The sequence below is a fragment of the Podarcis tiliguerta genome (genome assembly GCF_965153285.1).
Source record: "Podarcis tiliguerta genome assembly, chromosome: 3".
Taxonomy (NCBI): Eukaryota; Metazoa; Chordata; class Lepidosauria; order Squamata; family Lacertidae; genus Podarcis; species Podarcis tiliguerta.
This window is the reverse complement of record NC_139536.1, coordinates 18,029,335-18,055,257: the sequence shown is the minus strand read 5'-3', so window position 1 is coordinate 18,055,257 and position 25,923 is coordinate 18,029,335. Positions and strand designations below refer to the sequence as shown.

General features: G+C 44.8%; 2 protein-coding genes across 5 annotated transcripts in view; both read right to left on the bottom strand.

The window, feature by feature from the left end:
* RRP36 (ribosomal RNA processing 36) overlaps positions 1–21,940 on the bottom strand; it is a 34,132-nt gene extending 12,192 nt beyond the window's left edge. The window contains exons 1-3 of one of the 2 annotated variants that reach the window (XM_083433139.1): positions 21,101–21,940; positions 17,101–17,582; positions 116–254 (exon numbers count right to left, since the gene is read on the bottom strand). In XM_083433139.1, the coding sequence (XP_083289265.1) occupies positions 116–254; positions 17,101–17,539 (578 nt within the window). In that variant the 5' untranslated portion in view covers positions 17,540–17,582; positions 21,101–21,940. The remainder of the gene's footprint in view (positions 1–115; positions 255–17,100; positions 17,583–21,100) is intronic. The other variant, XM_083433138.1, reaches the window with a different exon arrangement.
* A 66-nt stretch (positions 21,941–22,006) lies between these two features.
* LOC310674133 (neuronal PAS domain-containing protein 4-like) overlaps positions 22,007–25,923 on the bottom strand; it is a 34,521-nt gene continuing 30,604 nt past the window's right edge. For all 3 annotated transcript variants that reach the window (XM_083433052.1, XM_083433053.1, XM_083433054.1), the window contains 2 exons: positions 24,348–25,324; positions 22,007–22,358 (listed from right to left, as the gene is read on the bottom strand). In XM_083433052.1, the coding sequence (XP_083289178.1) occupies positions 22,327–22,358; positions 24,348–25,324 (1,009 nt within the window). In that variant the 3' untranslated portion in view covers positions 22,007–22,326. The remainder of the gene's footprint in view (positions 22,359–24,347; positions 25,325–25,923) is intronic.

Here is a 25,923-nt window from a genome sequence, read left to right as displayed (position 1 = left end):
GCTAACTTGAGAGCTCACTCTCAAGTAAGCAAGCGCAGGTTTGCAGACTTCACCTGAGCCCAGGGGAATAATGCGGTTCTCTTTGGGGGAATGCACAACAGGGAAACACATTTACCCGTGCTTGTTTGGACGCTGCTTCTTCTCTGGTTTTGCGACATTTACTGCCCTTTTCCCAGCAGTCATCTGCTGATAAGCCTTGGTCCCAACTCGATTTCTCAACTGCAGCAGCTCCTCAAAAGACATTGAAGACCATTCTGGGGGAAAGATAAAAACGAGACACCCCCAAACAAATGTCAGTCTTTGGATTATTCAAACGCTATCACCCGCCGCCCAACCCGCTTCATGACATGTTGGATGCTACTGTCTTTTTTTGCACTCAGATTGCAAGGGCAGCTGCAGGTAAACACCTTGCGATTCATGCAAGTGCCACCACAAAAACCTTGCACACCCACCCAGTGCTTAGTCTCACAGCCCCTTCAAAGACACACTAAACTGCCCTGCCAATGGTGCTATCCCCGTGTGGCTGGGTTAAGTATTCAGGGCCTATCACGGGGACCTTTTCAATCCAAACAGCATCCCACCAGGGGCACAGATCAATGGGAAGAGGCCTACTGGACAGCACTACTGGAAGCTTCTCCCTGGGAGTGTCTGAAGGAATCCCATGTGTACTGGAGTTGTGAGGAGGGACTACAAACTTGGCATCCTACGTTAAGTAACCACACACTGTGCTAGTCCTGCGGAATTATGACAGAGACCACAGACCGGGTCACAGCTCTATCTGTGAAATTAGGATCCAAACAAACAAAAACAAAATGGTCACTCAACTAATGGTTTCAGAGTTTGGTGCACACAAGCCAAAACTGCCAACTAATATACAAATTAGCTGATTTTTAACATCTTCTATTCACATGTTAAAGAGGGCAGAAGGTTGAAAGTTTGTCTGCATTCTAACTTCCTTTAGTATTTCTGAAAAAGGACCAGAGTAGTAATTTTAGATTCACGACTTAGAATTAAGAGCACTTTCACATCAGAGGTGTAAATCAGTCTCGGCTTGTATCTTCGGCCTTTTAATGTAAATTTTTTAAAAGCAGCTGTTCTCGGAGCTCAAGCGCAGCTTCAAAATTGAACTCTTCCATCCTGCATTCACATGTAACACACAGAATGAGAGATGCTTAGCATTGATTAGGAAATAGACTAGAAATGCCCACTCTCTCCCCCACTGCCCAAAAATAAGGAATTCAGAACACATTCAGAGCTCCTTGCATGTCCGTTATACGACAAGTACTTGACTCTCTGCTTGTCTTAGAGAGGAACACTTCTGAAGTCAAGCCAATCCTATAGCACAAATCTTTCCTTAGGCTTTCTCTCTCTCAAGGGGCTTCTCAGTCCTGGTTGCTGACACTGCTAAAGAGCTTTCTGCATTACAGACACTGCCCTAAGGCTTAAGGGAAAGCCCTTCCAGCTCCCATCTCTTTTATGACCTGGGGACAGAACACAACTGTTTGCGCATGGCACATTTCATCAACATGTTGCGGCAGGCAGTCACATTTTACAAAGGTTCCAAAAGACATGATGTTGATTGATATATCATACACAGTGCAGATTAAATATAAATAAGTAAAACCCAATTTCTAGCACAAAGTGCTTGCAATTTAAATTTTGACGGCTGAGGTGACATCAGAGGAAGGGGGAAAAATAGGAGATGAAAGCATAGCAGGGAGTGATTTTATCTTCCTAAATACATAAAAATGTAAGGCTGTCATTGGGCAGCCCCCATTGGAGGATTTGTAGTGCCTCATAATAATTTGGATTTGCATCGAGCCCTCATGGGGGGTTGAGGGGAAGGAGGGGTTATTGGTTTGTTCTTGTTTTTATTATGTATTTTGTGTTTTTTATCTCGTATTTTTATGTTGCGAACCACCCTGAGACCTATGGATGAAGGGCAGTATACAAATGTAATAATGGTGAGAAGCAAAAGAGAAGGCAGGTTGTACAATAGCATGGGGACAAGAAAGGAGAATCACTGAGAGGGGAGGAGTGGTTTTAAAACAACACCAGAAGCTGGAGTAAAGAAGAAATGGTGGAAACAGAGAAGAAAATGGCAGCTTTTTAAAAATGGCGGAGGTTTGAGGAAACTTTTACAATCATTTGAGTACATCAGGAAAGAGGAATACTGAAAAGGAACATTTGGTTGATTTAAACTTCCATTCCTTGGATAGTTTATGGGAGATAAAGGATGTGCAACCTATGACTCCATAGTATTTCCCCACAATCCTGGTACCTCCACTCCTGGGACCATGTGTTGTCTTCTACATGAAGTTCCAGAGACATTGTAGTAATTCGGAACAGAGTCTTTATTAAGAAGCAACATCCATCAACAGAACTCTACCTGAACAAGCTAACTGACAACCTTGCTCTTTAAATTCTATTTATTTTAAAGAGATAGCAGCATGGCTCCGCATAGGGGTTTGTGTGCAAGCGAGAGGGGGAGGCATGGAAATGGGGTGGCGTGCAAGGGAGAGTTGAGGAAAGTAAGTAGATGGATAGAGGGGGGGAAAGGAGTAAAGCTGAATTTGGTGATGTAGAGAAAGGAGAGAGCAGAAGGCATGGGAATGAGGTTGAAACTGAAGGCAGGGGCATGAAAGGGTTTGACGAATAGGAGGTGATGCTGGCTTCATAATTCAGCATAAAGTGAAAAGGATGCTTAGCAGTTGCAATGTGTGGGAGGAAGAAGATGCAGGTGGTTACCATGGAGGAGTTTTGTGTGCAAAGGAGGTTGCACAAAAGAAGGGGGAGGAGGCATGGACATGGGGGGGTGAAAACGGGGATGCAAAGCTGGACTAACAAACAGAAGAGAGAAATGGCATGAGAAATGGGGCTGGGAAGGTGAAAAGCAAGCTTAGTCCTTCCACGGGGTGTGACGGGGAAGCTCCAGGAGGTTAATGGGGAGGAATAGCAGGGGAGGTTGGCAAGTGGAGCAAATGGGGGCACATGCCCTAGTAGAAACATAAAAAGGTAAAGGTAAAGGACCCCTGACAGTTAAGTCCAGTCGTGGCTGACTCTGGGGTTGCGGCGCTCATCTCGCTTTACTAGCCGAGGGAGCCAGCATACAGCTTCCAGGTCATGTGGCCAGCATGACTAAGCCGCTTCTGACGAAACTGGAGCAGCGCACGGAAACGCCGTTCACCTTCCTGCCAGAGCAGTACCTATTTATCTACTTGCATTTTGGAGTGCTTTCGAACTGCTAGGTTGGCAGGAGCTGGGACCGAGCAATGGGAGCTCACCCCATCGTGGGGATTCGAACCGCCGACCTTCCGATCAGCAAGCCCAAGGCTCAGTGTTTTAGACCACAGCACCACCCGTGTCCCCTGTGGGAACATTTGTTGTTGTTGTTTAGTCGTGTCCGACTCTTCGTGACCCCATGGACTGGAGCACGCCAGGCACTCCTGTCTTCCACTGTCTCCCGCAGTTTGGTCAGACTCATGCTGGTAGCTTCGAGAACACTGTCCAACCATCTCGTCCTCTGTCGTCCCCTTCTCCTTGTGCCCTCCATCTTTCCCAACATCAGGGTCTTTCCCAAGGAGTCTTCTCTTCTCATGAGAGTCTCAGCTTCAGGATCTGTCCTTCCAGTGAGCACTCAGGGCTGATTTCCTTAAGAATGGATACGTTTGATCTCCTTGCAGTCCATGGGACCCTCAAGAGTGTCCTCCAGCACCATAATTCAAAAGCATCAATTCTTCGGCGATCAGCCTTCTTTATGGTCCAGCTCTCACTTCCATACATCACTACTCTGAAACCCATAGCTTTAACTATACGGACCTTTGTTGGCAAGGTGATGGGGGAACATAGTCTGCCTTAAAACCAGCTGTCTGTTTAGCTCAATATGATTTACTCTGGTTGACAGCAGCTCTCTAGGATCTCCGAAAGAAGTCTTCAACCTCTGCTATTAAGTGGAAGTGTCTGGGATTGAACCTGAGATCTTCTGAAAGAACAGGAGGTTCCTATCACTGAGATATGGTCCGCCTTTAAAGCTGGTTCGGCCACCTCCAGGCACAAATGCAGCACCTTGAACCACTCATGCGTCCTGCCAAAGGGCAGAGTGGGATTCAAACCCACACCTCCAGGCAGAGACTGTATCCTTATTGCAGAGCTATAGACAACCCAACTGTCCTGACCATAGCTGTCAACCTTCCCTTTTTTTGCAGGAATTTTTTCAGCGCCGTTTCCCGCTGCTATCCCGAATTGTTAGATATCCCGTAGACTGTCCCCAGGACAGGTGAAGCTGCTGATCCCTTATTTTCAAATCTGAAAGTTGACAGCTATGGTCCTGACAGCACCATTTTGCACAGGTAAAGTTGTGTGTACTTTGTGATTCCTCCAACAAGATGCCTCCCACATGACACCATCTACTCATCTGTCGCTTATTTCAACCCAACAGAAAGGTTCAATGGAAATGGTAAAATTTGAGGAGGGATTTTAAGGCGAAAAGAATTTGACTGATGGCTACATTTTAAATCAGGGCCCATACCATCTTTTCTCGCTTTGTCTACATTCTAACATTCAGGCATTTTCCCGTCACAACGCTTTACTGACATCACCTCTCTCTCTCTCTCTCTCTGTTCTGGCATGCCAAACATGTAATCCCTCAATTAGTCATTCCTTATGGCAAAAGTCTAGAACTGTAATAGTTTTTCCCCCCTGATGAGCTCTGGACAGACCCGCAAAGAGACTGCAACCTCAAAAGCCTCTGCAAACGAAGGCCAAATGATGCGTTCCACCTCAGACGTCAACACACGATTTGTCATATTGGATCAAACCACTGGCCCATCAAATCAGCTACCCTGCCCTGGGCAAGAACCAGCACCTTCTACTCCACAATACAAGGGGTCAGGGAGGGAGGGAAGGAAAGGAGAGGAGAGGAGAGGAGGAAAACCTTTAACAATATGGGCCACTCAATGTATATATATTCCTTCTTGACACACAGTTAACTGACGGAAAAGCAGGACTGAACCAACATGATCTAAGCTCCATTGCCAAACAAAATTTTAAACCTGTATTTTTTAACGTGACTAGAGCTACAATAAATTCCACAGGTCAACTGCTTATTTCATCCCAAAAAACTCCACTTTTCATACCTTGTTCTAATTTTATCAGCCAACCTCAATGAAATGCTCCCTTAGTTTCTGCCCCCCCCCCTTCCCAGTTATTCACCTGGAGTTTTCGCAAACACCAATTACAGAAAGTACTGCGGAAGCCAGTGACAAAATAAAAGAGCCTGCTGTTTAAAACGCAATCACTTTAACAAGGTTGTTTCAGATACATAAAGGCCTACAAAGTGGTTTGGGTCCTTTCATACCTAGGCAGCCAAAGGCAAAGTATGACGACCGCAAAAGGAGCAACAATTATGAACTGTACGAAGCTCACTTTGTTTAGCAGTAAGAGTTAAAATGAATGAAAAGAGGTGTTCCAGGTGCTCTTCATTTTTTAAAATTCTTTTGCGGGAGAAAGACGGAAGAACCCCAGCTGTACGAGGATACAGCTCCTTGTACATATACGGAAACAGAGAAGTCAACATGAAAAACCACCGTCCTACATTATGTGTCAGACCTCATTGCAAAATCTCTGTAACTGCATTTACTTACTTATAGTTGCAGGGCAACTCACAACAAGGAATAAAAATGAATTCATTTTTTATATTATTATTTGTAGCTCATTTCTGTTAGGATATTTCCGTTCCACCTTAAAAGGGAGCAGGATGTTTGTGTCACAGCCTGCGCATTTCCTGTTTCACAGGATGTTTCTGTTGTGTCTTTGTTTTCGTCTCTCGCTGCCGGAACACTGAAGCAGGCAGTCATGTTTTTCTTTGTTCTGATCAACGCAGAAATAAACTTGTAAATAATGCTCTCCTGAGTGCATCTTTCGCTGTGTGCATTATCTGCTGATAGAGCGTGCATCGGCTCTGGAATGTGGCAAGCTATTTCCGGAGCTCGTGTCGCTAATTGCTGATACTGCGTGTCTACGGGAGATAAATGGACGTCCGGAGACGACGTGGAGTCATGATGGACTTTGTCTCCCTGGCAGTATCCCAACAATTTCTGCCCAAAAGAGATGAGGAAAGGATAAGTATTTTTATTCTCACGATGACTCTGCAAGGTAGAGCCACCCATTAAGCTTCGTACTAAAGCAGGGATTTGAACCTAAGTCTCAGTCCAACACTTCAGTCACAACTCCACAATGGACACCACACTAGATGAAATATAGCCAGGGACAGCTAGGGTAGTGGGTAGAGTGAGGCTTAAACTGGAGTAACATACAGTCGTACCTTGGCTGTCAAACTTAATCTGTTCTGGGAGTCTCCATTCAAAAACCAGGGTGCAGCTTCTGATTGGCTGCAGGGACGTCCTGTACTCAATCAGAAGCCGTGGAGGACGTTCAGCTTCCGAAAAATGTTCGCAAACTGGAATACTCACTTCCGGGTTTGTGACATTCGGGAGCCGATTTGTTTGGGAGCCAAGCCGTTTGACAACCAAGGTACCACTGTAGTTCCAAACTTCTGCTCCGTCATGTAAGTATCTTTGATTGGAAGCTGAACCAGTCAATCTTCTTTCCTACCTTAACCAACAAGATTATTTCAAGGGTAGACACTAGGCTGCTTAACCCACAGACTTGCCTCCTTTAAGGAAGAATGAGAGAGAAATGTAATAGATACACATGGAGGTTGGGGGGGAGGGATAACTTGATCCTTAGCAAGTTGGCGCACCTATTTTTTCAATAGAATATTGTCCATGCTTTGTTAAGACATGTTTTGATAAAGTGAGTTGACGTGGTTTTCCATAGCACTATGCAGACTTTTGGCCACTGCACAAAGATTGAGAAGTTGTACACGAAATGAACAGGAAGTTTTAACATGAATGACGACAGTGGTAAAAAATGAGAACTCTGCTCCAAAATATTTGGATAACTAGGCATGCTTATGAAACGCTGAAAAAGGTACCCTGTTGTGCGCAATGTCGCCATCATTTTCCATCTCCTTATCTGAAAATGCTTCAAATGGTAGAACGCTTATATGCATGCTTTGAAGTAGCTTCCTTTAATGTTTGTGCCTACCTTGATGTGGTAGCCATCCCTTGCCTCTTCCCTGAAAAGAGAGGAAATGGACTGACTTGATTTATTATAGAACATTTCTGAAGGGATTATGGATTTGCCGTTAACACTCCAGCTAATTCACTCAAAATATGTGTGGGGTGACTTAACAGCTATGTAACGACTGTGATGTGAAATAAGCGCTCGCCTTGCTGTTGCCGGCACCTGTCTGTCTCAGGAGACTATGGAGGTGTGCATGTTTTGGGGGTCAAACCGTTGGAGAGTTACAGCACCTAATAGTAGAGACTTGATATGGGAGAGACATGTTTTCTTGCAGCTGGGGCAGATGAAGGCATCCGCTTCTGCTGCTGCAAATGCGCCACGGCATTTTTTCTCTGTATTCCTCCCAGCAGTCCTTTCTCCTCTGCTCACTACTGTGGATGCATGACCTGTCTGTCTGTCTCCAGGCACTATGGTTGCCTGCAAGGGATTTCCACACAGCAGGGTTGATGCTGTTAGCCTTCGTGTCTTGTTTGCAGACATCTTTGCTCATAGGAACTAAGCAAACTAGCAGTGAGCAGTACAGTAAATGATAATGTCGGCAGATCCAGAACCACACACAATGGTAAGAAGAATCTAAAGTGCTCGAAAGTTAACAGATGCTAAATTATCTGTGACAGTTCTTGGGGGGTGGGAATTAGAGATCTACAGCGGTCTGGTCAATAAAACTCTCTTTGATAGAAGTCACAAAAAGACAAAGAATTGTACGAATGCACAAGACAGGGAATGAAAAATAAAAATGGAAAACCTATGCCATTATACAAATAAACGGCACATTCCTCAGGCTGATCTCCGGTTCAATTTTCTCTGTTTAAAACTAATTAAAGGGGAAAAGACAAATGACGACGGGCATGTGGGAAGAGATTAGAGGTGTTTAGCTTAGCTTTTCCTTCCCATAGATGGGAAGGAAAAGAGAGCAAGTCAAGCACTCTGATTTAACATCAAAATATTAAGAAATGTTCAGAGAAAACAGAATGGAAAATTAAAACTTGAAACCACCCCCCTACATGTTACACAACGTACCATAAAATATTCCCCAGAAAAGCTGTTCTTTTGCCCCTGCGGTAGCCCTGACCACAGTCACGACCACCCCAAGTCAGCTACCCACAATATGAGGCAAGCACTACCAAATGAACAGCCCCCTTTCATCGCCACCACCTGCTGCCTTCCTTTTGAAGGTAGGGGCACCCAGAGAGGCACCTTTGCTGCAGGTCTTTGCACACAGGCAGATTGATATGGGAAACACCCAGGTCCCAAGCCTTTTTAAAGGGATTAGTACTGGCACTCTTAATTGTACCTGAAATATTTCTGACTCAGCTGGTGCCATTGCAGAAGTCGTCCAACATGCACATCTTAGAAATACTTCTGAGGTCTAAAGCTAATCACAAGGCTCGAACCAGCCCTACATTCAACAGAGGTCAGAATCTGAGAGATATATTAAGAAATTGAGAACCTGTGTGGTGCAACAGTTAAGAGTGTTGGGACTAGGGCCTGGGAGACGAGGGTTCAAGTCCCCACCTGGCCATGAAGCTCACTGAATGACCTTGGGCTAGTCATGGTCTCTCAGCCTAATGTACCTCACAGGCTTGCCGTGCAGATGAAATGGGAGAATCTCGAGGTCTTTGGAGGAAAGGCACTATACTGGTACCTCGGGTTAAGTACTTACTTCGTTCCAGAGGTCCGTACTTAACCTGAAACTGTTCTTAACCTGAAGCACCACTTTAGCTAATGGGGCCTCCGGCTGCCGCCGCGCTGCCGCAGCACGATTTCTGTTCTTATCCTGAAGCAAAGTTCTTAACCTAAAGCACTATTTCTGGGTTAGCGGAGTCTGTAACCTGAAACGTATGTAACCTGAAGCGTCTGTAACCCGAGGTACCACTGTATAGAAATGTTAAGAAATAAAATAAATAAAACCCATTTTTAAATGTTGTCAGGAATGCCACGTGTCATGCTTCCGGAAAGAAGACTTTCATCTGACTGGCAAGGTTCAGAAGGATCTTGGAGAAACAACTGCACAACAATGTGATTTTTCTCTCCATGCAGTTTCCTGCTTTTAAAAAAAGCATGAAGTCCACTACATAAGATATGCAGTGCAAGCGTTTTCACTTATCCACGAATCAGGAAGTCTATAGGCACCACTTCTTCTCAGACAGAAACCATGTTTGAAGCAGCCCTCGGGCTCAAAGGAAAGGGCACTAGTGTATTCTCGGCCTGCTCCAGCAATTTCTAATGCATAGCACAGTTTTGTGGAAGCTATTAGGTTGCAGTCAGCTGTGACTTATTTTCTGTTTAATGCATTGTATATCAAAAGAATGTAAACCACCTCGTCTGCTTCATGCTTTTATTCTCCCTTTTTTCCATTTCCTCCTTATCAGAGGCTTTCTACCATTCTATTTGCGGTACATCTTCGTCCTCCTCTGCTCCTCCCGCTCCTCCTCCTTTCTGATCTTTACTTTGCTCTCTTGCTTCATGCGTCCTCCTTTGATCCCGCAAGTTGCCAATACCGGCTTTCCTCGGGTTGGTATCTTGCAGTGGGTTTGGACTGCTACAGCTCCGATCAGCCCCAGCTGGCTAGGGCTGATGGGAGGTGTAATCCAAAACAGGTTGGGGTCAGCTGCCATACACCCTCAAAGCTCTTCTCACTCATCAGTCATTGATCTGTTTCCTTTCATGGTTCAAGACCTTCTCCTAGCACTGAACACAGCGGCCGGCTTTTGAGATGACACACACAGCGCCCATGTAGAAGAACTGAGTGAATCACAACTGTCCAGAGCCTTTGAAGGGCAAGACAAGATGCCTAGTTAGGAGCTGTCGGGAAGTGGCGGTTTTCTTGACACATGCTATCCCCCCCCCCCCAAATATGATCAGAACATTACAAGTTGAAGGCTCAGCTTCCTCACCGCTCACTGGTAAAAAGGGGAAAGGACAAGATGATTATTTGAAGCAACAACAAAAAAGGAAGCAATTGGAGTATCTTGCTTAATCACTTCAAGTTCTGACCTTTCACTAAAGGTTGTTTGCTGTGTAATACAGATTTGATAAATACAACCACCCCTCAGTAAAAAAAGAGGTTGATGCAGTGAATATAAGGAGGGTCTTCCTGGATCAAACCAAAGGTCTATCCAGAACAGCATTCAGTTAACACTGAATGAGAAGCCCATAAGCAGGATGAGGGGGAAACAGGAGTTTTCCATTGGTAGTCTCCAGCAACCGGCATTCAGTGGTGTGCTGAATTGCTTCTATGTTATCATTTAATATGTTATTAGAATCAGATAATTGTAGAGTTGAAAGGGAACCCAAGGGTCATTGCAGCCCAACTCCTTGCAATGAAGGAATATCAGCTAAAGCATCCATGACTGATGACCATTTAACCTCTGCTCAAAAACCTCCATGAAGGAGTGTCTACCCTTTCCTGAGGAAATCTGTTCCACTGTCAAACAGCTCTTACTACTGTCAGAATGTTCTTCCTATTGTTTAGTCAGAATCTCATTTCTTGTCGTTTGAGTCCATTGGTTCAGGTCCCACCCTCTGGAGCAGCAGAAAATGAGCTTGTTCCATCTTCCATGTCATAGCCCTTTAGATCTTTGAAGATGGCTATCAAAGCAACTTTCAGTCTCCTTTCCTCTAGGCTAAACATACCCAACTCTCTCCACCGTTCCTCATAAGGCTTGGTTTCCTGGCCCTTTTAGCATCTGATCTGCTCACATTCCAGCTTGTCAATAGCCTTCTTAAACTGTGGCGCCCAGAACTGAACATAGTACTCCAGGTGGGATCAGACCAAGGCAGAATTGTTGTTGTTGTTTAGTCGTTCAGTCGTGTCCGACTCTTCGTGACCCCATGGACCAGAGCACGCCAGGCACTTCTGTCTTCCACTGCCACCCGCAGTTTGGTCAGATTCATGTTTGTAGCTTCGAGAACACTGTCTAACCAGAATAGAGCAGTACTATTACGTCCCTTGATCTGGACACTATCAGGCTGTTAACGCAGCCTAGAATAGCATTCACTTTTTTGCTGCTGCTGTATCACACACTGTCCTTTATTTAAAGACTTGATATACCTCTTAAACATCAACACTTCCAAGCAGTTTACATAAAATATAAATTAAAAACACTAATAAAATCGCGTGCTAAAAATAAGTTGACCTAATTTTTACCAAAATTTAGGTAAAGGTTTCTTCATTTTTAATCAAAAATTAAAAATGTATAACACTGCAAGTTATATAGCCATCATGACTATTATTTATTATGGTTCTTACCTGCCCTTTACCACAAGGTCCAATGACCGCTTACAATAAATAAAAGCACAATAAAATTAAAACTACTGTAGAAACAAAAGCTCATAATTTCAAAACAGAAATTTAATTCAACTCTGGTAACCACGGGCAACAGTATCCTTCATGAAGTTCATCTAATTCCATTTTAAAGTGATCCAAGCTGGAGGCCATCACAGCATATTGTAAATTCCATAGTTTGAGGGTAGAAGGTCAGCCTGCTCTTTGATGCAAGAAAGGCCAAGACCACAAATATCAAAACCAGGTTCTACCCAAGGGTAATGGGAAAGCCCAGCACAGCACAGATTGGATGCCATACATGTTCAGTGAGAGTGAAAATCAGGCTCACCAGCTGGGTCTGCCTGAAATACAGGTACTGAAATCTGAAGTGCCAAACTGTCTAGCAATGAAATACAGTAGTACCTCAGGTTAAGAACTTAATTCGTTCTGGAGGTCCATTCTTAACCTGAAACTGTTATTACCCTGAGGTACCACTTTAGCCAATGGGACCTCCTGCTGCCGCCGCAGCACGATTTCTGTTCTCATCCTGAAGCAAAGTTCTGAACCCGAGGTACTATTTCTGGGTTAGCGGAGTCTGTAACCTGAAGCATCTGTAACCTGAAGCATCTGTAACCCGAGGTACCACTGTATTGCTTAACATATTAAGGCTGGAATCTCAAGGATACGTTATTATTAGTGACTAAGTCCTATTCAAGTCAATAGGCCTGCTTACACGCTCACACTGTACGATTGCATAGCTAATAAAACCCAAGGATATTAAGGTATTTAACTGCTTTAACTACATGGATAAACAAGCAAGGCACTTTGCTAAATAGCAAAAAAGATGTACCAACTGTTGCGTAATTTGGAGGAAGTCAATTTGTCTAATGGCAACATTCGCCAATGGAAATCTACTTTTCTCCAGAAAAGCCAATTAAAATTTGATTATTCAAACCAGGGCTTTTAGCTCATTAGCATATTTTTTTAAGTGTTAATTTAAACAATCCACCCCATTTACTGCCTGCAAAGTTCTGAGCAGAAAACACTAGATACTGTCTACCGGGTTCGGAAGAATGCGCTGTGTCAATTCCATTTCATTCACATTTGCAAAAGTTTCCCCATAGAAGCTGGGATAAGGGCGGGGAACCACGTCCCATTCAGATTCAGCTCAAACCATGGTTGAGTAGCTTTCCGAAGCTTGTCTCAGTCGGCAGCTCCGTCTATTCCTCCTCACTGAAGTCTCTTTTTGAAAATCACTGAGCTGAATTCACTCCCGATAATTCATTTTTATTTGTATTATTAAGTCTCATCCCACGCCTTTCCCTCTCTTCCTCTCATCACCGGCATTTGCCTAATATAGACTGAAATCTCTCGGAAGTACAAGGCAGTATTAAAGCACTACATAACCACCATAAAATAAAATTGTGATAAAAACCTCCAGATTCTCTTTATAGCCCTCATGATAACGGAGGCCTTTCCTTGGGCTTTGAATTCTGGGAATGTGTGTGTGTGTGTGTGTGTGTGTGTGTGTTAAAAATGCAGGCAACCCAAATTCAAGACACTACTGAATATGTCATAATTCCGCTGTCTTTTCTGTCTCTTTGCAATGCTTTCAACATATTTATGATTCTTAGTTCTCTCCTTCCACAACTATCCTTCATCGAAATAGCAACCCGTTGTCATACAAGCCAACTGTGTGTGACTAGGATGCTACAAGAAAGACAAGGAAACAGCGGGCTGGACACCTCGGCTGCCAGTCCATGCTTTTTATGGGCCACCAAACCAGTCAAAATGCCAAGGAGACTGCTCTCACAAAAAGGACCACAGCCAGATTCTCCCATCTCTGCCGACACAGGGCGATAGCCAACGTTACTCATGATCAAGACTTCTGCAACTACGTGAAATTTCATTGCTTCACTTCTTCAGCTCCGTTAACATCAACAGTCCAAAGTTCTCCTCCCACCCCTGACATACACAACCTCACCATTTCTCCTTTCTGTATGCCCTGAACGCCTCGGGGTGTCTTTCCTCAGGAAAACCCCCTTAGCCCTCATTATTTAAATAAATAAATAAAGAGTCCCTCCTGAAACAAAGCCAAAACAATCAACCTACCGTAAATGCACATTCTTCCATGTTCCCCTCGCCCCATCATCTCCCCACAACACACACATATGATGCCCCCAGTTTTAGAAACTCAAATACAAAGGCTAGGCCCCAAATGGCCCCTTAAACCAGGGTTGCGGTTGCCACAAGAGAATGTCTGTTCGCCAAGGGATTGGACTAGATGACCCTCAGGGTCCCTTCCAACGCTGCAATTCTTCAATTCTAGAATTCTATGATCTCAACTGCATTGTTTGAGTGCAGGTTGCTGTTACAATTCATTTGTCCCAGTATGCAAGGAGAAACACACACAAGGGAAATGGGATTAGTTGTGGACTAAGGCTGTTTTTAAACTGTGGTTGCCAACCTGGCACCCAGAAATCTCCTCATAGTCACAACTGGACCCATGCCAGTAGCAAAACGCGCCTGGCGCCTGGCTAATTTCTAACACTGGATGCCCTCAACATAAAATTGGTTTTAAGAGGACTTGTGTGCGTGCGCAAGCTACCACACAACCACTATGTAAATTAAATAAACTAACCACACCAGAATGCCCAAGAAGTAGCCTCTGTCTCTGCTATATGGGCTAACAAACTACATCTGTTTCTGGCTGCCTGTTCATAAAAGATTAGAGAAGCAGCACTGGCTTTGCACATAAACCTTTCTTCATCCATCTTCCCACGTTTTTCCTGACCTGCATTTGATATTAAATTATATGCATTTAAAATTAATTTGTTCCCAATGATTTATTCCCTGCAAAAGAATAGCTGTATGTGGCTGTGTTTTGTGCCACCACCTAGCTACCTATTATTTGTATGCCAATTGATTATGTTCTCACCACCTTCTGTTTTCATATTTGAATTTCATTAGTGCTCTTTGCTCCCTCTTCTAGATTCATTTATTATGCTAAATGAGACCTAATCCGCGTCCCTGGTGAACTCATTAGACACTTTCCCAATTAACCACGCTGCTATTTATAATTGTGCTTTGTTTGTGGTACATCAGCCATTTTTTAATTCATGTAAAAGCATCACTCTCAGTGTTGCCAATTCTCAACATTTTTCAAATTAAGATTCTTGAGATAACTGCATTTTCTCCCAGGCAGCAACTCTGTACCCATTTACTTCTGAGTAGACGTGTACTGGACTGCACTGTCAGAGATATGGTTCTTGGAAGCACATCAGTATAAAAACAATCTGTTTTAATTTGAATAAATTTCTAGCCTTCAGAAGATTAATATAACAATAGTTGTCTGCCTTTAGAAGAGTGAGAAGGTAAGACAACACCTACCACTACCAAATATAATTTAAATAAGTTTAATGTGCACAATTCTCAGTCGATTCCATGATTTAGGAAGGAAGGAAGACAAGAATCTGATAGCTTGGATTTCATAAATTTCTGTGGCTTTGGAAGATATAATCAGTCTCAATTCTTAAGAGCAAATCTTGTTTTTCTGCATTGAAACAAGAATTCCAAAGCTAACTTAAAAGGCTGCCTTAGGAAATCTCACTCAATGATTTTATAAATATCATATCACATTGCTTATTGCATTTAGGAAGCATATTTTCAAAACAGAAAAACATGTTTTGAGTGGCTCATTTGTTCTTTATTAGTGCTTCCGGCTGCTTCTTGCTGACAGTTCCACAATGCCCTTATAAGCTCTTTCTGTGGAGTAGACCAAACCGTAATTTTGGCTGAAGGCTTGAGCATACATTTAGAACTCTAGAGTACAGTCAATTCTCAACAGATATGACAAAGAGAGGAAATCTACAGAATTACCACGAGGCAAACTTGGCTTTCAAGTAGTAACTAAACTGATTTATTACAAAGATCAGTTGCTTACTGCAGCAGTCAACATGACTCACAAAAAATGCTCATTTTCAGTACCAACGTTTGTTTCCTAATCCTCTTTTACTCCTTGAGCTCCCTCTTTTTTGAATTTGCTACACTTGCACCAACTCTTGGGGAGGGCACCAATGCACATTACATATTTCAGGTTTGAAACTAGTGGCAAACAATTTTAGAACCATTGCAGAGATCAAACAAGGAACAAATTAGCACTGTCATAACGTAATATTTTGAACTTTCAAAAGATCCACAACGTTCTTTGAGCTTCTTTAATCTGCTGTCAGGACAGCGTAAAGGAAAACAGATCACCCAAACCTGAGGCCAACAAAGTACCTTTTTAGGAGACTACTCCCCTTCCTCCATGAGAAAATGCAAAACATCTAACCAGAAGACTAACCTGCATTACAAAGTGTTCTCATTAGACAACCAAGGCAATGGCACCGTTGATGGGGTGCATACAGTGAGCTGCTATAGGGCAGCAGACAAGTGTGTCGTCTCCAGCGAGCAATTCTTACCATGCTGAACGTAGACAAGCCGCTGTTTCTCCAGCCTGCGTTCCCCCATCCTCAGACTTCAACAGGGGGATAACAAAGCTTTGTTTTAGGGCTGGGCGATATCTGGTTTTGAATATTGCGATATACCATCAGCTAAACATCTCAACTTATCGATATATCACGATATCTGATAGTAACTCCTGCCGCCGCCAGGCCTCACAGGCCGCCAGTGATTCTGCCATCACCGTTGGGCCTTAAAGGCTGTTGCCACTACTGCCTGTGAGGTCCCTGCTGTTTCTGCCACCACCGCTTCTGTCGCCTAGCATGCCTGCTGGCAGTCCCAGATTATTTGTATTCCCAAAACTCATCACTGTACTTTGGATTGTCCTGAATACCACAATTTGGAAGCCAAGCCCATAACCCAAAGTTTGGATACATTTTGGCTTGCCTGCTGATGAAACTGTGTGGTGATTGATAATAATGACATCTATCCGTTTTAGAGCCCTAAGTAGTAGCAGTTGCCAAGTAAGTAGCCTGTTTGTCTCTGCATAGTTCCGTCCTTATCGGTGATGTTTAGCTGGCGATATATCGCGATGTTGAAAACCAGCTATTGACGAGCCCTCACACACATTGTGATTCACGATATACTGCCAGGTCAAGTATTATGAAACAGATATCATGATGTGAACTTCAAACCGGTTTTGGACAATATATCGATATATCACCCAGCCCTACTTTGCCTGATCAGCTGTTGTGAGGAATAGCCATCATTGTTTTTAGTGGTCTGACTACCATGTGGCATTTCTGCAGCCCTTAAAAACGACAGGCAATTCCATATTTCAACACAACTTTTTGGATTGCAATAACATGTTTCCACTATATAGGATGCAAGAGATTATTCAACCGACAGCCCCAACTTGTTTGGTATCTGAGCAACAGAATATACATTCATGCAGAGTATGACACAGAAAGGCACACTCTCCGTTATTTTCCTGCTTTCAGAGGCAGCACGAAGCATGAGACACACCTGACGATAAGGCAATTATGTAGGACGGTTAGGTGATAAAGAGAGCTGTGTCAAGGAGCGCATTTGAATGGTGGCTATAATGCATATTAATGGTTACACGCCCACATCTAAGGCGGTTAATTAGAAGCGAAGCCACCAGAGAAAGAAAAGCTCAAAACGGCTGATAGGTGACACAAAGATGCACTATTTATTGAATTTTTCCAAGCATCAACGTTTACCTTTTGTTAAATCAGTCTTTGAAGAAGGCTGGCTTGTTGTTTCTTCAGGGCCTTTGTTACTGCTTTCTGAGGCATCGCTGCCAGTTTCGTCGTCATCGTCGTCTTCACTGTCTGTATAATCGCTGTCATCACTCTCGCTCTCTGCTCTCTCATATTCACTGTCATCCGACTCCTCGTCTTCAGATTCCTCTTGGCCAGGAGAATTCACTTCAGGCAAGAGCTTTGGTCTTTTGGCATCTTCGGGACTCCCCGCGGTGCTGCCTCCCACACTGCTCAAACCTTGCAGAGGTCGCTTCTGAGCCAACAGTTTTGGATTTAGGATGTTGATCGGCCTGCTGTCCTCGGACGTCTGTAATGCTGGATTCCTGCTGTCCTTACCAGAGGGGGAACTCTTCTTTCTGGCATTGCCCCCACCTTTATTCCCACGCAGCTGCTTCATAAGGCTTTTGGTTTTGGGATGCTTCCAAGTCACTAGACTCAAGCTGAAAGAGAAACTACTGTTAGCTCTCCACCTTATCACAGTTTAAGTTGCCACAGAAACTGTAACTAACCATTTGTTGGCAAGCAGGCCAATTCCTGCACAGTTCAGGGCAAGAAACAGCTGCACCAAAAGCTAATTTACAAAGCTGGAGGCTTGTCTTATTCTCCGAGTTGGGGGACAGACTATGACACTGTGTGTATATGGGGCAGGCTCATGAGGTTGATATATATATTTTGCTACAACCCCACAACAGAATTGTAGTGCTTAGATTCTTACAGAAAAGAAATACAGAGCTGTGTTTTCCGTTTATATTGTGATGCTCTAATGAACTGGCAGTAAAAGCATCTAGCTACTCATTAGGCCTTTAAATGGATGCTGCCCTCTGTCTGGTGCTTTACAAAGTTGGGTGCCTATATCTGCTCTAAAGAGATGACCCACTAAAATGATTATATTCCTTGGAAAGAAATGCAATGGAATAGAAACTACCATTAGAGGCTTTGAGGAAAATTCCTACTCCGTTTTGTCCAGAGCTCCTGATGTTCTCAAAATTCTGCCTTCAATAATGCAACATACTAGGTTTAATCCTAAAACATTCTGCTGGGCTGGGTCTGACCCAGGACTTACAATGCAGTCCTATACATGTTTATTTGGACATAATTCTGACTAACTTCAATGGGTGATTGGGTTTAGAATTTCAGTACAATATACGGCCATGGAAAAAGAGTGCTCTAGTCGTTCTTTGGCATTTCATTGACAGCAAATAGCAAAAAGCAACAGAAGAACATCTGGCACCTTAAAGATTAACATTTTTGGCACAATTTTTTGAAACCTGGACCCCATAACCTTTTGCAGCAACTAGCAGTGTTACTCAGTTGGTTCCTTTGCAGCAGAGATGGAGAACCTTTGACCCTCCAGATGTTCTTGGACTACAGCTCCCATCATCCCTGCTCACTGGTCATTCTGGCTGCAATCCAACATCATCTGGAGTGCCATAGGTTTCCCATCCCTGTTTTATATCTTTTATCTCAACTCTACCAGATCCAAGTGGGGAGGGGGAACTTAGTCTATGTCAGAGGTCAGCAACCTTTTTCAGCCATGGGCCAGTCCACCATCCTTCAGATCACGTGGTGGGCCGGACTATATATTTTTTTTGGGGGGGGGGGAATGAACGAATTCCTATGCCTCACAAATAACCCAGAGATGCATTTTTTTAAAAAGGACACATTCTACTCATGTAAAAACATACTGATTCCTGGACCATCCACGAGCCGGATTTAGAAGGCAACTGGGCCGGATCCGGACCCCGGGCCTTAGGTTGCCTATTCCTGGTCTATGTGCTTGCTTCCTAAATGGCTGGTGCTGGGGAAGGAAACAAATCCAGCCTAATCCCATGATCTATTTACATATTTAGTTAAGCAGTATTTTTTCCCTCTGCTTTTCCTGCCATTCCTCTGTCCTGGAACCTACATGATTTCAATATGGTCTCCCCTCTAGGCACTGACCAGGCACAGAACTTAGCTTTAGCAAGGTGATGGCCTCATGTGTCTTTACACCATACCTCCAAAACATGACTCATAACTAACTGCATGCAGGACCAGTTAGCCTTTTTCTGTTAAAGTCTATTTTCCAGAGGTCTTGTGTTTGGTAGAGATCTTAGGGAAGCTGAGGAAGAGCATTTGCTCTGCACCTGTTTCCCACCCTGCCCATATTCAGAAGTCCTTAAAAGCGTATCACGGGATGGTCCCAGAGCAATTAAATTCTAGTAGACAAATTCACAGTAGACAGTTACATGACTATGTATTCCATATTCGGAAATGGCATTTAGTACTGATGTTTATCAGAAGCGGGAAGCAAAGCAATGGAGCAAGGGTGTCATCTCCATCCTGCACCAGACCCTGGACCCAGTGGATTTTGCTCTGATCCAAAAAGGCAACTCGCATATTTTTTGTTGCTCACTCATCGCATTCCACGCAGCTAGGATGTTTGGGGTGTTTTATGAGACAGAAATGTGGCACACAGAAGCAAGAGGCCCTTTTAAATTGCTTATGAAAGTGTGGGTTGGAGTAGAACTCCAAGGAGGGCAATAAAGGATGTTCCTTCTTCAAGTCACAAAGACATTGGATTAAATATACAATGTTTTGAGGGTCCAAGATAAGAGAGATGCCCTAAGGTCGCCACTTTCAGAAAATGGATTTTGTAACTTTACCACCAGACAGAAATCAAAAGGTAAGCTTTACAGCCAATAGCAATTAACAGTTAAACTGTATTGCTAACCTGTTATGAGGCTAATAAAGGAACAGGGCTGGTACCTATAAGAAAGTGCCAAATCTAATGTACACGGTGTTGTCTTTGGATTTTTAGCAAGCGTACCATTTCAGATCTTCCGCTCAATCAAAATGCAGAGGTCAGGGCTAGAGGTGACATTTAGGGTGGTGTGAAAATGCAGCCCCCTTCCTCATGTGGTGCAAATGACTTAAGGGGACCAGTAACTGAAATAAATCTAATGGGGAGACAGAGCTGGGTGCCATGAGCACATCAATGACAGCAAACCTCAGAACTCTAGATGACCTCTCACTTAGTGGTTTAATGTAGCTTGAAAAACAGTTTAAGGGTGAAGTGAGATATATGCCATTAATGTTCCTTCTGCAGTAAGTTATAGATCCATGTAAGGGAATATATTCTGGTAAGAAAACCACAGCTGGATTGGACGGTCTAATGCAAGGGTGTGTGGGGTGGTTATTGTTTTATTGCTCCTTTTTTTTACTATTATTTGTGCTTTTATCTTGTGCTTTTATATTGTGAACCATCCTGAGATCTTTTGATGAACGGCAGTATATAAATCAATCAATCAAATAAACAAACGATGAATAAATAACTTCTAGTGGATCTCTGGGTGACTTGAAGTAGATCACAAAGGATCTACTTGTACTTGATGCAGACTCTAACAATACCTTCCTTTCCCCCACACCACCTTGGTGAAACAAATTAAGTGCTGATAGGAGGCTGGGGGAAGAGAATGAAGGCTGGATTTTGCGTGGAAGGAATATCAACTTATTTCTGGCACTAAAAACAAATTCCAGGATTGAGAAGCACCCAGAGTTGTCCTGATCATTACTTCTAAGTGTACGAACACCACACTTTCTAGGCAACTGTTCTGCACATGGCTCCAGCAGACAGACCTCAGGGTTCTGGAAAAAAGAAAGTGGATCCCAAAGATAAAGCCCTCCCACTTGCAATCTAATTACATCAACTGCTCTCAGGTAGGCCAGGAGGAGTAAGCCTCCCGTTGTCCACTCCCCGGCCCCAACACCTACTATTCCAGAGATAGACTGCCTTTGCCCCTGGAGGTTCCATTTAGCTTTGATAGCCCTTCTCACCTGCCTGCCACAAAAAAGCAGTTAAGTCACCCGGCGCAAAGGCATTTTCTGGGGCCGCCCCACAGCTCCAGAACCCATTGCCAACTGGTGACCTGGTTAACTTGGGACCAACAGGCCCCTTGGGAAAACTTTGGAAACCCACCTGCCCCGTCGGCCTTTCCTACCACGGCGTTTCCATTCTGCTACCGTGTTCTCTCACCATTGGTGGGTTGCTGTTTATCGTTACACTCTGTTGCTCGTTGTTTTCGGGCCGGATGTTTATGTTTTATTACAGCTGGGGGGTGTTTAAAATTCGCAATAAACTGCTTGCAACTGGGGCACTGTATTTCATCGCGAGGGTTTTCAGCTCTGAAAAAGGCAACCTATAACAATCTCTAAATCGGTAGAACAGACTCTTAATCCCGGGGCTGTGGGTTCGAGCCCCACGTGGGGCAAAATAAGTAAATAAATTCCTGCAACGGCAAGGGGCTGGACTAGATGACCCTCGTGCGGCCCCTTCCCAACTCTACGATTCTATGAAACGGAGGGAAATATATAGATATATATGAATGAACCGACCTGCAGTCCTGTTGGGCACGTGGCAGGCAAGGGGCTTTCCTCCCCTGCTTCCCCCCTCCTCCTTGAGCTTACAAGGCCCCAAACAAACCCCGCTCTCTGGTCACCGGTCCTTCCCGCCTCGCACGCTGCCTCGGGGGTGCGGCGTTGCGGGGTCAGGACTCGAGGAGGCTGGAAGGGGAGGACGGGCCGCAAACCCGGAAGAGGAAGGTCGCGCGAGCAGCAGCAGCCGCCGGGCCGGAGCTCCACCTGCCGCTGACGCGCCGCCTCCGCTCCACGCCCCCCGCCCCCGCCAGGCCTCGCTCGGATGCTCCCAGCGCCACTAGAGCCCCGCTTGCAGGCCGCGGCCCCACAGCGCTTTCCCGTATCCTGGCAACGGGAGAGGATAGCGTCACAAAGGGCGGGACGCGCATGCGCGCGGGAAGGCTCGGGCCAGGGCCCGCCTCCCCTGTGGCGTCACGAATAAACCAACGAGAGAACAAAAGGCCCAGGGGAGTTTTTTTTCCTTTTATTGTTGATAAGCGCGCTGCAGCGCCCCCTAGAGGGCGGTCGCATTCCTTGCGTCGTTGTAGCTTATCCTCCACTGTCCACAGACCCTCCAATTTTTCCTGTTTTCCAGGATTTTCAGGAGCCGTCCTAGGTTTCTGATTTGATCCCAGAATGTCCAGGAAATATTGCAGAAATATTGGGAGGATATGGTTGGCCATCCCCATTTCACTGGAGAGATGTTGAAGGATAGGTCTCCACCGCCAGGTTATCTGCCAACACGGGCTCTCATTTCTAAAATCAGTCTTGGGGGCAACCAGGGCACGTTCAGCAGAACATGGCCTCTTCTGGAAAGACACCTGTGGGAAGGAAGCATGCAGGAATTAAGAGAGAAGAAACGCTGGTGCACCCACAGCAGCACAACCGGACACCTTCATCTGCCCCAGCTGCAACAAAACATGTCTCTCCCGTATCGGTCTCTACAGCCACAGCAGGCGCTGTAACTCTCCAACAGTGTGACCCCCAAACACACACTCCTTCATAGTCCCCTGAGACAGACGGGTGCCAACAACAGCAAGGCTGATGCTTTTTCACATCATACTCATTACAGCTTTCCAACATGTTGACTTCACCCCCAAAGGTGCATGTGCCCCTCCATTGTGTCCCGAGAGAGATGGCAACAACAAGAAGGAGGGACATTGTTCAAATTGGATGGGGTGGAAGCTCGTTTGCCCTTTATTTTCATATATGGGAACTCTGGCCTGCTGCAATTCCCACTTGTTGGCTGTGCTAGCTAGGAGCGATGGAGCCAACCCTGCTTCAGCTACTGTGTTTAGGAAGCTGTAGCAGGCCTGATTTGGCTATAAATTGGGGGCAGGGGAGTCAAGGGCTGTGGCTTGTAAATAGGTAAGAATAGAAGAGCCTGCTTGCTGGATCTGACCAAAGGCCTGGCATCTAGCCCAGAATCCTGTTTTTGGAGTGGCTTGCGTTGTGGTGTTCCCTCCCAGCAATTCATCACACTGACTACTTCTTGGTTATGGTTTGATATATATATTATTTTCAAGCTGATTATTTGTAAATTTTGGATGACATTCTAAACATTAATAATAATACATTTACTACATTTATTAGCCATGTGTTGCAGCTGAATTTGAATAGATTATTCTGTATGGCAACATGGGTTTGTGAAAGCAAGGCCTGGCTGTAACAATACTCTTGTTACCTGCCTTTTGCAGGTATTATCTATTTATTTCAATTTATTACTTATTCAAAGGCATGCTGTTCACTCAAGGTAGAACATAGCCATTGTGGCTGTTATGTACAAGTTCTTACCCTCGCCCAGCAGGGGGATACTGTAGATAGTTATGCAAATGAAGGATCGAAAGTGATGTTCAGTGATTGGATGAATACTGTAGTTATGCAAATGAAAGATCGAAAGTGACGTTCAGTGATTGGATAGTTTTAGAAAGTTGCTACAGTAACGTTGTACAGGAGCTCTATATAAGCAGGCTGACTGAGCCCTTCTGCTCAGTTCTGTTCTGGCCTCTGAATAAAGAAGAGCTGTTTGAAGAATTGCTGTGTCGTCTGATATTTTCACCCACAACTTAATAGTAGCTAGTAGCCTTATCCTCCTTGAAAGTGGCAAATCCTCTTTTAAAGCCAGTCAGTCATGGGTTGCAGGTCATCATCCCAGGGTTGTATAAATATCTTTAGATATATACCCTGTTTTAAAGCCACTCCAGGCATTATGGAGGTCCTACTTCTGGCATGAAGACAGCACTGCCCATTTTTATTCCAGCCAGGAAAGCTCTCCATAAACCCTTCATCTCAGTATGGATTCATACAGGCCAAGCATGCAGTAGCTGCTATAAAGTTTACGGAGAGATGGTTGTAAACTTCAGGCAGGCAGTGCTTCTCGGTGGTTTGGGGCATTGTAATTTTGGTCTTGCCATATGACTGGACACTCAAAATTTCACATGTTGAATGCCACCACGACAAAAACTTTTAAAGCAGCAGCCATGTAGTTTATTATTCCGCCCTGCATCAAACCTGAGTTGAGGTGAATTCAGGATTGTACTGGCCGCAGTTACTTTATTTCAGAGATGCAGAACATACGGTCCTTCAAACTGATAAAGACAAATTCTTGGGGCGCACTATTTAACCCAATAATTGGTCTTTCTCAAGATGTCCCTGGACTCTAGCTCCCATGAGCCCCAGCCAGCTTGGTGAATGGTCAGGGATGATGGGAGCTGTAGTCCAGGAACGTCTGGAGGGGCATGGGTTCTGCACCCCTGCTTTATTGGTTCTTTATAAACTGTAACATTATGTTGAAGAAGGACAAGCAGTACCTTGCTGAAATACAGTATGGAATCTCCCATCCCACTGGGAGTCAGGCACATGGGTACTGGGTGATGCAGAGGAAGTCAAAGAATGCAAGAAGAGGCACTGGTCAAGGCAAGGAGTTACGTCTGTTTGAGGAGTCTGGGTTAAGGAAGCCCGTGGCTCAGCGTTTAATGCGTGAAAACTGCTTTCTGATCCAAGCTCAGAAGTGAGCGGGTCTAAGTGGTTAGGGTCTAGGAAGCTGTTTAAGATGCTGGCGATGACATCTTCATCCACAGAGAGATCCTCAGGGAAATCTAGAGCTCCATTAGTCCCCAAACCCTGCCTTGGTATCATGTGAGTGTCCTCAGCGGACTGTCTGGGCCACAAGGAAATGCCGGGAGACTTCTGAGGTGCTTGCTTTGCGTATTGAGAGAAGATTTCAGCCAGGGAGTGGATTTGTCCAGCCAGCATGCTGATAGCCCATCTGTCAGGGTCAGGGCTTGTACCTGTTGTTGGGAACATGCCTATGGCTGGCCCTCCTTCAAATAATGGAGAAATGTCTACAGGAGGGCTGCTGTCAGGAGGAAGTGCATTTCCAGGGGAGCAGAGGACATAAGGGTTCATGGAGGGCAGCCTGTTGGCATTGTCTAGGCTGGAGAGACTTTGGGGCCCACCTGCTGGAAAGAATGGAAGTCCCGTTTCTTGAGGTGGCTGCAGGGTGCCTGCCTCAGCCCGCGTGTTAGGGAGAGGGATGTTGGTTGGAAACAGAGACTGGAGGGCAGAAGGAAGCATCTTTTCTTCGCATGCCTCAAGCAGCTGAGAGGGGTTGTACTCATGTGCCTCATCCATGGCTGCCACTGGTTCTTGAGGGAAGAAACTGGCTTCGTTCAGCACTGTCGTCTGCGGCTGTATTTCTCCAGAATTGCACTGAAGATTTGGGATAGCTGGGGAAACAGCTCCACGCTGTGGGTCTTGGTTACGGAGATAGAGGGCTTCTTCCTCCCTATGCAAGGATACAAAAAGTGTGCATTGAAACAAGCGCTGGATGCCATCGTACCAACAGGAAGGTTACTGACACAGGCACTCAAACCAGATTTGGTTCTCCCATGCCACTGTGTAGCATAATCAAAGTGTTGTGAGAGCACAAGCGAATGACAAGCATGAGGGCATTTGCATAGAGGGCATTTGCTAGAATTTGCAAATACAGTGGTACCTCAGGTTAAGAACTTAATTCGTTCTGGAGGTTCCTTCTTAACCTGAAACTGTTCTTAACCTGAGGTACCACTTTAGCTAATGGGGCCTCCCACTGCTGCCGCGTGATTTCTGTTCTCATCCTTGTCAGGAGTTCAGCCTACACCCGAGTAGGAGCTTGGCAGAGACACATGCCCGACTGGCATGTTCACTCCCTCGTGGTCGATCGTTCGGGAGCTTAATAAGCTTTCTTCTGCCCGAACATCACAGCAACCGATGCCTACCGACACCGGCACACTTAGGGATCCGCAGAGTTTGTGTATCATGCGTGTGACAAGCCTCAGCAACTCAGCATTTTGGCTAATCTACTTTATTTACATATAAACACACACGGAGCACTGCAACATGGCT